The sequence below is a fragment of the Diospyros lotus genome, chromosome 5, assembly GCF_014633365.1.
Source record: "Diospyros lotus cultivar Yz01 chromosome 5, ASM1463336v1, whole genome shotgun sequence".
NCBI classification, from domain to species: Eukaryota; Viridiplantae; Streptophyta; class Magnoliopsida; order Ericales; family Ebenaceae; genus Diospyros; species Diospyros lotus.
Genome location: NC_068342.1, coordinates 15,702,333 through 15,714,778, shown reverse-complemented (window position 1 = coordinate 15,714,778; position 12,446 = coordinate 15,702,333). Strand labels below are relative to the sequence as shown.

Sequence of the window (12,446 nt, the reverse complement as noted above, 5' to 3'; positions counted from 1 at the left end):
TTAGGAGTAGAACTCTATATTAGGTCTAGGCTTCTTCTATTGAAATTTATAGTAAGCTGGACAATAATCAAGGCTAAAAATAAGGGGCCTAAATTAAGGCTAAAATTGAGCCCCGAATGATAGCTACTTACATCTAATCACATGCTAATTGACAACTAATTCAACAGTGACAAATCTTTCTTCCTTGATTTATGGAAAATTTTATTATTGTCAATCTTCTTGATGTATCCTTCCTTGATTTGTGGCAAATCTTCCTTCCTTGATTCACAACAATAACAAGTTCTTCCAATTTTGGGTTCCATGGAATTGACCAACCATGCCATAACAATGGCATTCTCTGCCTCCCATATACCATAGTTTGCTGCCTCAGGACTTGGCTTAGAAATAGCTCCTGTTAAGTAGCCTTCTTTTCCCTTCCCTCGAACTACCAACAAAACTGATTGGGACCACTCTCTGAAGTTGGTTCCATTCAATTTGTGTAGAGTGATTTGAAGAGAATGACTATTGAGAGCTGTTGGAGTGATTGGAACTTGGGTATTCTTCAATTGAAGAGGAATTGTGGTGGAACTCTCACTTGCTGCTTGATTCTCAGCTATACCATGAGCTTAGGAGTCCAATACGAACTAGAACTCAAGCTCTTGGGTGCCAAAAGAATGTGGCTCTGATACCATAAAGGAATTAGGTGTAGAATTATGATTCTCCGTGAATGGTTTCATTGAACAATGGAAATATATACTGAAAGCTTCCTAAAAAATCTGCTAAAAACTCTCTTTCCTATCGCCTATTTCATAGGAGTTGATTACATATCTATCTCCTACTTTATAGGAGTGGATTTACAACACTCTTGGATAACTATTTTACAGATTATGATTAGCAAGAATTAGGATATCTCAAGACTGATTTATCCTTATTTCTTGGGCTGAATACATGCTGTCAACTTTATCTTCATTCCCGTGCCATTCTTTCTTATCTCCTTCCAACAGTTCAACTATTATTTCAGTTGACAGTGTATACGCTTTTAATTTTTTTGTGTGTCTACTCACTATACTGCTATGAGAATGAACAAAGCATCTTCATAATTATACTAGTCAGATAACTGTAAGGACATTTAAAAATAAATAAATATACATGTATATATATATATATTTTGCAAGATGTATAACCTTCAAACAATTTAACTCTGTGTGTTTCAGTGCCAATCATATATCAAGTCCACCGCATACGTGACGGGAAGAGTTTTGCTACCCGAAAGGTGGAGGCAACACAAAAAGGCCGCTGTGTTTTCACATTGTTTGCATCATTTCAGGTAACAGTGTAGTCAAACAAAGCCTGGGGTGTTTCATTCTATGTTTTGATTCCAATTTCTTCTAAAATGCACAGAAACATGCAGGGATACCAATGTATTCATATTCTTTTCCTTCTCCATTTCTTTGTAATCATGAAGTCTGCAACAATTACATAAAATTCCTACTGACAACGAATAGGCTTTGCTTAATTTTGACTCTGGAGCATAGCTGCCACCAATACCTTATCAATCTCCCTAGCAGAAACAAGTAGAGATACAGATGTATTTGTATTCTTTTCCTTTTTGATTTCTTGTAATTATGAAGCCTGCAACCATGACATAAATTATACTTAAAAAGAATAGGCTTTGCTTAATTTTCATGTCTGGAGCTATGCTGCAACCATATCTTGTTGATCTCCCTAGCAGAATATGAAATCAAAGTGACAAAGGTCCACCCGCTGTGATCAACCAACCTGAGAGTTGCTTAAAGTATTTCAGGTTCAAAGAATTTCTTTTGCTATCCTTCAGTTTTGTGTGTGTGTGTGTGTGTGGAGAATTCAATCACTGGCTCGCTAGGAATTCATTTGAATAAATGATGGAGATATTTCAAGTTTTTTTCTGTAAATCAATAGGAAATAAGTGATTGAAAGGGTGATTCTGAATAGATAGATAGATGCAGTGGGCATGTGTAAGTTGAGAGAAGTAGTTCTATTTATCCTATACAAAAGAATATTAGATGCAATTCTGTTAAGTGTAGTTATAGTTTAGTTAACTTCGTTAGTTAGGACCTGTCCACTTGTCTTTATACAGCTGTCAAGGTTAGTTGTATCTCTAACAAAATCAGTTGAGTTCACAGTCTATAAATACTCAATTGCTATTCCGTTTCTAATGTCAAGAATCATTTTTAGCAAATTTCAGTTTAAGTTCTCTCTTTTTGGTTTCTTTTTTTTTTTTTTTTTTCTCTCTCTCTTCATAGAAACTCTCACTTCATGGTATCAGAGCTAACAACCTACATCAATGGCTGGAAATCAAGAACAATTGAGTTCTTCTTCTCAAAGTCGATCATGCTTCTTTTCTTCTGCCTCGCAATATGGTTTCTCCTCCATAGTGAGAGCTTTCAATTACAGTCCTATCAAACTAGATAGTAATAACTATCTATTTTGGAAAGCTCAGATCTTGGCAACAATTAGGGCTTTCGATTTGATCTTCTTCATCAACAAATTAGAAAAATCTCCAGTCAAATATCTTCTACCAGATCTAGATTCTGGTGATTCTAATGCACAAAAAGTAAATGAAGAATATCTCTCTTGGCTCAAATCAGATCAGTTACTCCTTGGGTGGCTTTTCTCTACAATTGACAAAGAAGCTCTAGCTCAGGTGATTCATTGTGAATCCTCACCAGAGTTATGCTATGTTCTTGAGAACTTATATTCTTAGCAAACTATTGTCAAATCTTTTCAGTTAAAACAACAATTAAGATCTATCAAGAAAGGTTCTCTATCTGTGAATGACTATATCTTGTAGATTAAAACAATAGGACATACTCTTGATGCAATTGGTGAACCAATCAGGGATAAGGATCTTTTATTGGCTATTTTTGCGTGGACTGGACAGAGATTATGAAACTGTTGTTAGTTTATTTACCTATCAAATGGATGATATTAACCTAGAGAAGGTTCAGTACTTATATTGATTCATGAACAAAGGCTATTTGTTAGGAATTTTTCATCATCTTCAGCCCTAAATTTTGAAGGAATAATTATATGATGAATGCAAATGTTGCATCTCACTGGTTAAAGAATGGCAGTTGTTCTATTAATAGTAGAGGAGGTTTTTCTAACAAAGGAGGTAAAGGTCAAGGCAAATCTAACACTAGAAAAATATGTTATCAATTGTGTGGGAGACCAGGTCATTTTGCTGACAAATATTACCATAGGCTTGACATAAATTTTCAATGTTTTCCTAGTCAACATTTTGGCTGCGAAAGATTATTTCAATCAGATTCAGGAGCTTATCTTGTGGCTCCTAGTGATCCTAGTGAAGTATTTTTAAGTGAGAATGGTGCTATTCAAGGTTCTCACTATAATAATTCTTTGGATAATCTATTTACTTCCTCAGTAACTTGCAGTGATCCATCTTGGTTTGTTGACTTTGGAGCAATAAACCACATTATCTCCAATCTTCGTAACCTTGCTCTTCACTCTCCTTATCAAGGCCCTGACAAAGTTGCACTTGGCATTGGTAAGAAACTATCCATTTCAAATGTTGGCCTTAGTCAACTTTATACTCAAATGTTACCTATTTATATTGTTTCTTTATCTAATGTGCCTCGTGCTCCTCACATAATGAAAAACCTTATAAGTGTTTCTCAAGTTACAAAAGACAAGAATGTGATAGCTGGCTGCACTCTCACCCTGCAATTAAAACACAATAAAACTTTTATTTTTTTTCTTTATTTAGGTGAGAGGTTTATACTTATCAGTGTACGAGTGCAGTTGTAGTCCAAATTTAAATTTATATTTTCTGGATGAGTCCAGGTCATCCACTGAGAGATTTATTTATGAAAAAAGCAAAAGAATGTTACACACACGCACACGCATTTGGACGAATTGGCAACAAGATTTTTTATGATTTTTTTAGATAATAGTTACTAAGAAATAAAGCAATGCAGAAGTTGAAATAAATACTGAACGTGAGAATATGAAATTGGATAGCACTTGAGTTAAGACAATTTCAGCACCAACCCGTTGATTCCCAAATTTTAGCAGACAAGATTAGTAACATTAATTTAATTTCAGATATGAGGGTTTGTTATTAAATGCAATTAGAGATGATGATAGTTCTAGTTTAAGCAATCCCCATACATGATATGCAGGATTCTAGTTTAACCAACTACCATAAATTCGATTGCAATTAATACACAAAACAACTAAATTAATCATCCGGGTTTGGGTATGATAGCGTTTCCAGTTTTAGTAACTCTCATGCGTGACATGAAAGCTCTAAGTTAGGCTTATGTTCCAATCCAAACCTAGTGATTTCTTAATAATCAAGACACACTCATACTGAAATTTAAATTAATGTTACTCATTTAAAGCGTAGCTTTCTTTGGAAATCATTGGCGTTGGACACTGTCATTGCCTTAACCCAAGATTGGATTTAGCCACTCATCTCCATTTGAAAGTTAATTGATAGAAATTTAAATGTCGTAATTTAAATGACAGGAATTAAAATAGCAGAAATTAACCGGCCATTTAGGCGGTGGATAATTTAAATGACAGGAATTAAAATTGCAGAAATTTAAATACAGAAATTAACCGACCATTTAGGCGGTGGATAATTAAGTAAAAATAAATGACATAAGAATTCAAGAGAAGAAAGAAAGAAAGTAAGATCACATGAGAAAACAATAGAGAAAAGAAAAGAACAAAATCAATTCTCAAAGAGAGAATTCTAAGAAAACAACTAAGTTTTTATTCAAGAATAATAATCACCCTTACAAGCAATCAAGTGAGCTATTTATAGCCCACAAGATGCAATACAAATCACTCAATTTCAATTATTCAACTAGACATAATTATATCTAATGGGTACTCACACACTTAAAGTTAAATGAATTTTAGTTATAATACACTCCTAATATTAAATGGATTTTAGCTAAAATACACACCTAATAAAACACTCATAAAGTTAAATGGATTTTAGCTATAATACACACCTAATAGTTAAATGGATTTTAGCTAAAAAACACGCCTAATAAAGCACTCACAAAACAAATATTTAAAAAAAATAAATTTCTACAATTGGGTTTTTTATCTTCATTAGGATTAAAAATAATGTTTGGGCCTTCTCCAAATGATATTTTCCATGGGTTGTTCAAGTTGGGCCTTAATTTTTCATGGGCTTTAATTCTTCATGAACTTTAATTCTTCATGAGTTTTAATTCTTCATTCTTCAATCCAATTTGAGTCTCCAAGCCCACATTCTTCGTGCCTACAAACAAACAATTGAGTGTTATTAAATTATATATTATGTATATATTTATATGATATATTATATAGTATATTATATACTTATACATTATATAGATGCTCCATGCATGCACTCCATTGAGTATATGTATTATGTTATGATATATATATTATATTTACATGTTTATTATAATATATTATATAATATATATATATATATATATATTACACATAACTATTCAATTAAACCAATTTAAAATCAAAATGGGGGTTATAATTATAACAAAATTTTACAAATTAACCACTAATCAATAGCTGAATTTCATTATGATTCATGTTTAATAAGGACAAGGGCATGGGAATTGTACTACGAGGACTACTTAAAGATGCTCTTTATCAATTGTTACCTACATCTAGTTCTGTTTTTACTTCAGCTTCTGTTTGAACACTGTAAATCTACCAAGTCTAAAATGTCAGTTTTGCAGTCCCTAATCATGCCACATCTCTGAATAAAAACACAGTAACAGATAAAACTATTTGATCACTAGCATGCCAAATTGGGACATCCTTCATTTTCTATACTGCGAATGATCTTGAATAAAATTCATATTCCTTGTTCCAATTCTTCTCTTTCTTTTTGTGAATCATGCAAACATGGCAAACTGCATCAGCTTCTGTTGGGAAATAAGGAATAATTTTTCAGTTTATTAGATTTATGAATTATTGTTTTCTCCTATAGTTGTTGGTTGTTTTTTTTGTTGTTTTTATCTGGTAGTGGGCAGAGTTATGGTCCTTAACTTGTGTTTTGTTTCAGATTAGGTAGTTAGATAGTGGTTCCTTATTTTAAGGAAGTGGGTAGTTCATCTCCTAAACTGTGTATATAGTGAGTCTACTTTGCTGGAAATATACAAGTTTTTTTCCCTTGCCTAAATCCTAACATGGCATCAGAGCCATGGGCATTCTATTTCTGGGAAGCAAATATTTTGTTCTGTTGTGACCTTAAGCCTAGCAATCTTGTCCCACTACAAGATCACATTCTACCTTATTTTGTGACCCGAGAGATCAAGTGCAATTCATTTGGAAGCTGTGTCTACTGCAACATAATCGAGTGGTGCATCTAAAGCACCAGTTATAATAACTGTTAGTGGGGAGAACAAGAGCACTACTCTAGTTGGAGAATTGCAGAACATCCAGGCAACTTATAGGCTAAATGGTAAGAATTATCTGAAGTGGTCTCAATTGGTGCGTACGTTCCTGAAAGGGAGAGGCAAGCTGAGTCATTTACTCGGTATTGGACCTAAATAAGGGGACCCTACATTTGAAGCTTGGGATGAAGAATAATCTATGGTAATGTCTTGGTTATGGAATTCAACACTTCCAAAGATAAGTGACATGGTTATGTTCTTAAGTACAACTTAAGAAATTTGGGATGCAGTCAAGCAAACTTATTTTAAAGTTCAAGATGCTGTCCAGATCTATGAGATTAAAATAAAAATCTCAGCAACAAAGTAAGGAAACCGATCAATCACTGAATACTCCAATCTCCTGCAAACTTTGTGGCAAGAAATGGATCATTACCAGTGTATCAAGATGACCTGTAGTGAAGATGCAGCTCTTCTAAAAAGGTATGTTGAAAAAGACAGGATTTATGAATTTCTTATTGGTCTAAACATTGTGTTTGATGCAGTGAGGGTACAAATACTTGGGAAAGAGGAATTGTCATCCTTAAATGAGACTCTAACTATTGTTCATGCTGAGGAAGGAAGGAGAGGAGTCATGCTTAAGACTCCTACAGTGGGAAATTCTGCACTAATGACAAGAAGGATGCCCATACAACATTCTAGTACTGAACACCAGATAGGTCTCGATTAAACAAGGATTTATTGTGGTGTACATATTGTAAGAAGCCTAGACATACTATAGACAAATGCTGGAAGCTACATGGAAAATCACAAGCTGAGAGTAAAGAGACATCAGGCAAGAGTAAGCCTATGTGGCATGTTGAATTGTATATAGAAATAGTTAGCATTATGTCATGGCTTCTGTCATGATGATGTCATGGTATTTGTATATATATGTTTTCCATCTCTTAGTTTGTAATCAAGAGAGAATTCTTCAAACTATCTCTCTCTCTCTCTAAATTCTCACATGGTATCAGAGTCACCGGTGAGAAAACCATAAGTCGCCGCTATGTATCCTTCTCTAGCGGTCTCCAAACCCTAAACTTCTTTTCTCTCTCCTTGTTGTCTTTGTCAAGATCAAACCTCCATTGTTCGGCCACCATTTGCCAGCACCACCGCCACCATAGTGTTTATGTCATCAGATCGACTGACCACCGGAGACCCATCGTCGCCACCATTGCCATGCGCTGCCCATCATCCCACTTTTCGACCACCAACTACTCATGCCACCACCGCTGTTGCATCTCCGGCCTCAGATCGGCCCAATCCCAGAGCCCTACTGTCATCGATGCTGCCACGCGCTGCCCATCAGATCTGTAAGATCTGAACCGTCGGTTGTTGCACCCATTTTCCCCCATCGTCGTTGCATCGCCGGCCTCAAATCGTCCTAGCCCCGGAGCCCCACTGCTGTCGGTGTCGCCACGTGCCACCCAACAGATCTGTGCGCTGAGATGTTTTTGCCCTGATCTCTCTCTCTCTCTCCAGTGCTCCGATCGCGACGCCATCACCACCATTGGACTCATCTCCCTAATTCCATCCTGATCCTGGTGGTTTCGTCGCCATCCACTGCCGTCTGTTGCCGCTAGCCGTTGTCAGCTACCGCTCGTCGTCGTCCATCTTCGTCAATACTCCAACAAGCCTCTGTCGTTGCTTGTTGCTCCTTCCATCTCATTTTAGATCTAATTTGCAGTCCTCGACGTGTTTGACCTTAGCAACACCAACCCTACGCGCGGTGAGTCCATTTCAACATCTGTTGCCTCTCAACCCTTTACCCTTTCCAACATAAGGACCCCCGTTATCACCTTTGACAAGTTGATAGGGTCTACCAACTATCTCTCATGGGCAACCTCTATCAAACTGTGGTTCAAGGGGCAGGGACAAGCAGATCATCTCACCACAAGGGCAGATGATGTCAACACAATCGACAAAGCTAGATGGGAACAACTTGATGCTCAGTTGTGTAATATTTTGTGGAATTCCATTTATAGCTCTGTTTTGCAGCTCTTTCGTCCGTTTGAAACTTGTTATGAGATTTAAAAGGAAGTCATTGAGTGTTATACCAACGATATTCAATGTCTCTATACAGTTGTCCACACTATTAAGAAAATCCAACAAGGTCACTCTATGGAATCCTATTTGGGCCAAATGCGGTCTCTCATACAGGAGTTTGAAACTCTTCTTCCATACTCCGATTCCAAAGCCGCTCATGATTCTCAATGGGAAAAACTGTTCACGGTCCTTACTTTATCCGGTCTCAAGCCTGAGTTCAAGCTTGTCCGCCATCAAATCTTAACTGGGTCCACTAACCCTACTATGAAAGATACATACAAAAGATTGCTCAATATGGTTGGTAGTTCTTCCTCTATTGGTGCTTCTACAAGTACCCCTCCCGAGGCCTCTGCTCTTGTGTCTCAGACTTTAAGCGGTAATCAAGGCCGGTCCGGTAGCCGCTCTCGCCCTCAATGCAACTTTTGCAAAAAGAAGGGGCATAATGAAGATAAGCGTTGGAAGTAGCATGGTCGGCCAATTGCCCCTCCTGCATCTCAGATATCCCGAGCGGCTCATATTGCATAGAGTGCCCCTAGTCAAGCTTCGGGGCCTCCGATGGTAACCCTACCTGCTATTGACTATGAGGTTTTCTTGAAATTCTAGGTGTCTCAGCAATCTACTGGCCATCCCATGGCTTATGTTACTCAAAGCCCTTCTATTGGGCCTTGGATTTTGGATTTTGGACTTTGGCGCCACCGATCACATGTGTGGTAATAAAGATCTTTTCTCTACCCTTACCTGTTCTGAACATTTACTAACCATCACTCTTGCAAATGGCACCAAAATGCTAGTTAAAGGGATAGGGAAAACCTCTCCTACCTCATTTCTCCCTTTAAATTATGTCCTATATGTCCCGTGTAGTCTTTTTAATTTGCTTTCTGTTAGTCAGCTTACTAGAGAACGAGACTGTTCAGTAACATTTACCTCCACTTCTGTTTGTGTGTAGGACTGGGGTACGGGACGGATGATTAGCGTCGGGTTTGAGTCACGGGGCTTCTATCATCTTGTTGTGCCTAGTTCGTCGGTAGCCTGCACCAATGTAGCTTCCCCAAATCTTCTCCACTCTCGTCTCGGTCATCCCAGCTTCTCCAAACTAAAGAAGTTAGTTCTTAGTTTTTCATTATTATCCACTTTTAATTGTGAGTCATGTCAGCGTGTAAGCATGCTCGTAGTTCTTTTCCTAGTCGCGTCCATAATAAGGCTGAGGCTCATTTTTCCCTTGTGCACTTTGATGTATGGGGGCCCAGTCAAGTCAACTCTACTCTAGGTTTTTCATATTTTGTTACTTTTATTGATGACTTTTCTCGTTGCACTTGGTTGTTTCTCATGAAAAGTCGGTCCGAATTATTTTCTGTTTTTCAAACATTTATTGCTAAAATAAAAACACAGTTTGGAGTTTTTGTATGTGCTTTCCATAGTGATAATGCCCCCGAATACTTTTCCTCTCAATTTACTCTTTTCATGACTGCGAATGGCATCTTACATCAATCTTCTTGTCTACACACCTCAACAAAATGGTGTTGCTAAGCGTAAAAATCGCCATCTCATTGAAACTACACGAACACTACTTTTACATGCCAATCTTCCCACCAAATTTTGGGGAGATGCTGTTCTTATTGCCTGTTATCTGATCAATCGCATGCCATCTTCCGTGTTACAGGACCAAATTCCTCATTCTCTTTTGTTCCCTACACAACCACTTTATTTTGTTCCCCTTTGTGTATTTAGATGTATCTGTTTTGTGCATTCTTTTTCACCTAGACAAGATGAACTTGCTGCTAAATCTCTCAAATGTATCTTTCTCGGCTACTCTCGGTTGCAGAAAGGCTATAAGTGTTACTTTCCTGACTTGAATCGCTATCTTATATCTGCTGATGTCACATTCTTTGAACAATAGTCTTTCTTCTTGGTTGCTCAACCTGATTCACAGAGTCTTGACTAGGTATTGCCTATTCCTTTTTCTTCTCTTCCGTTACGCTCTTCGAGTTCGTTTGTCTCCTCTTTTATGGACCCCCTACTATTATCTTCAGGTCCACACTCCACGGATGCTCCACTTCTCACATATCATCGTTGTCCTCAGCCCATTACCGGCGCTAGCATTCCTCTAGAACTAGACTCTCCTGACTCACTCTCTCCGTCGATGGTTCCTCTTGCCACGGATCCTAAGCCAGCTAGCCTTTTTGTTGCTCTCCGCAAAGGTACACGATCCACTAGTAATCCACACACTTTTTATAACTTTTTGTGCTATGACCATTTGCCACCTGCTTATGGTGCTTTTGTTTAGAGTCTTTTCTTTGTTTATATTCCTGAAATCACAGGTGAAGCCCTGTCACATCCAGGTTGGCTTCAGGTTATGTTCAATGAGATTGAAGCCTTACATTCAAATGGTACTTGAGATTTGGTGCCTTTACCACCAGGAAAGACTTTCGTCGGTCACCGGTAGGTGTTCACCTCAAAAGTGGGCCCCGATGGACAGGTGGATCATCTTAAGACTCACTTGGTTGTCAAAGGATTTACACAGATTTATGAGCTGGATTACAGTAATACATTTTCTCATGATACTAAAATGGCATTTGTTCGCCTATTTCTCTCTGTATCTGCTATGCGTCATTGGCCTCTCTATCAGTTGGATATTAAAAACAGCTTTCTCCATGGTGATTTACAGGAGGAGGTTTATATGGAGCAACCACCCAGTTTTGTTTCTTAGGGGGAGTTCAATGTAGTCTGCAAACTCAAGATGTCTCTCTATAGTCTAAAACAGTCTCGACGAGCGTGGTTCGGCAGGTTCAACACTGTGGTTCAAGCCTTTGGACTTACTCGGAGTGAAGCTAATCATTTGGTTTTCTATCAACACTCCTCTTCTTTGTGGATCTATCTTGTTGTTTATGTGGATGACATTGTTATCACATGGAGTGATCAAGTTGGCATATAAAAGTTGAAGGAACATCTACATCAACACTTTCAGACCAAAGACCTAGGCAGACTTCGGTATTTCTTGGGTATTAAGGTTTCACAATCAAGAGATGATATCTCGATTTCTCAGAGGAAGTATGCCCTTGACATCTTAAAAGAAACTGGTATAGTGAACTACAAATCGGTTGACACTCCAATAGACTCGAATATCAAACTCTTGCTGGGACAGGGGGAGCCCTTTTCAGATCCTGAGAGGTATTGAAGACTACTATCTCACCGTCATTCGTCCTAACATTGCTTTTGCTGTGAGTGTAGTTAGTCAATTTCTCAGTTCTCCATGTGATTTTCATTGGGATGTTATCCGGATTCTGAGATACATCAAAAGAGCACCAAGTAAAGGGCTACTCTATGAGGATAAATGACACATAGATATTTGTTGTTATGCATATGTGGATTGGGTAGGATCTCCTTTGGATCGTAGGTCAACCTCTGGGTATTGTGTTCTGTTAAAATATCCAAAGATATAACAACAAGGAGGCAGTCGAGATCAAGTTTAGATATAGGTTGTTTTATGTTTTATTCTTTTATCTCTTGTATTTATCTTTGTGTTTTATCTTCTTATTGTATTTAAATTAATGTAATCTAGTCCTAGATAGAAGGTAAGTAATCTAATCCTATAAAATAGGAATGTAATCTAGTCCTAAAATATAGGATAATTCTTAGGAAACTCTTGTATAAATTTTATTATTGACATTAATAAAATTATAAGGAATACCGGTTCCTTTTCCAACATGGTATCAGAGCTTGTCGATCCAAGCCTGTTCTTCTAGTAATCAGTGCCTTCATTGCACAATCCTTTTTTTAAGCGCCTTCATTTCTCGTGCCTTAATAGCACCTGGTTTTTGGGTTCCAGTCATCTAAACCATTTATCTTTCTGCTCTCCCTTCATAACCATCAGCAAATCCGTCTTCTTCACCAACTATCATCACTGGAGAAACAGTTCCAGTGGATCAACCTCCTCTTGCCAATGAACTACCAAGTGTTCAC

General features: G+C 37.6%; 1 protein-coding gene across 9 annotated transcripts in view; it reads left to right on the top strand.

Moving 5' to 3' along the window:
• The window catches only part of LOC127801064 (acyl-CoA hydrolase 2), a 69,320-nt gene that overhangs the window by 39,239 nt on the left and 17,635 nt on the right, over nucleotides 1-12,446 (top strand). For 5 of the 9 annotated variants that reach the window (XM_052335879.1, XM_052335878.1, XM_052335880.1 and 2 more), the window contains one exon: nucleotides 1,194-1,306. In XM_052335879.1, the coding sequence (XP_052191839.1) occupies nucleotides 1,194-1,306 (113 nt within the window). Of the gene's footprint in view, nucleotides 1-1,193; nucleotides 1,307-1,737; nucleotides 1,784-3,404; nucleotides 3,527-10,665; nucleotides 10,685-12,446 lie in introns of those variants that run through there. The other 4 variants (XM_052335886.1, XM_052335883.1, XM_052335884.1 and 1 more) reach the window with 3 other exon arrangements.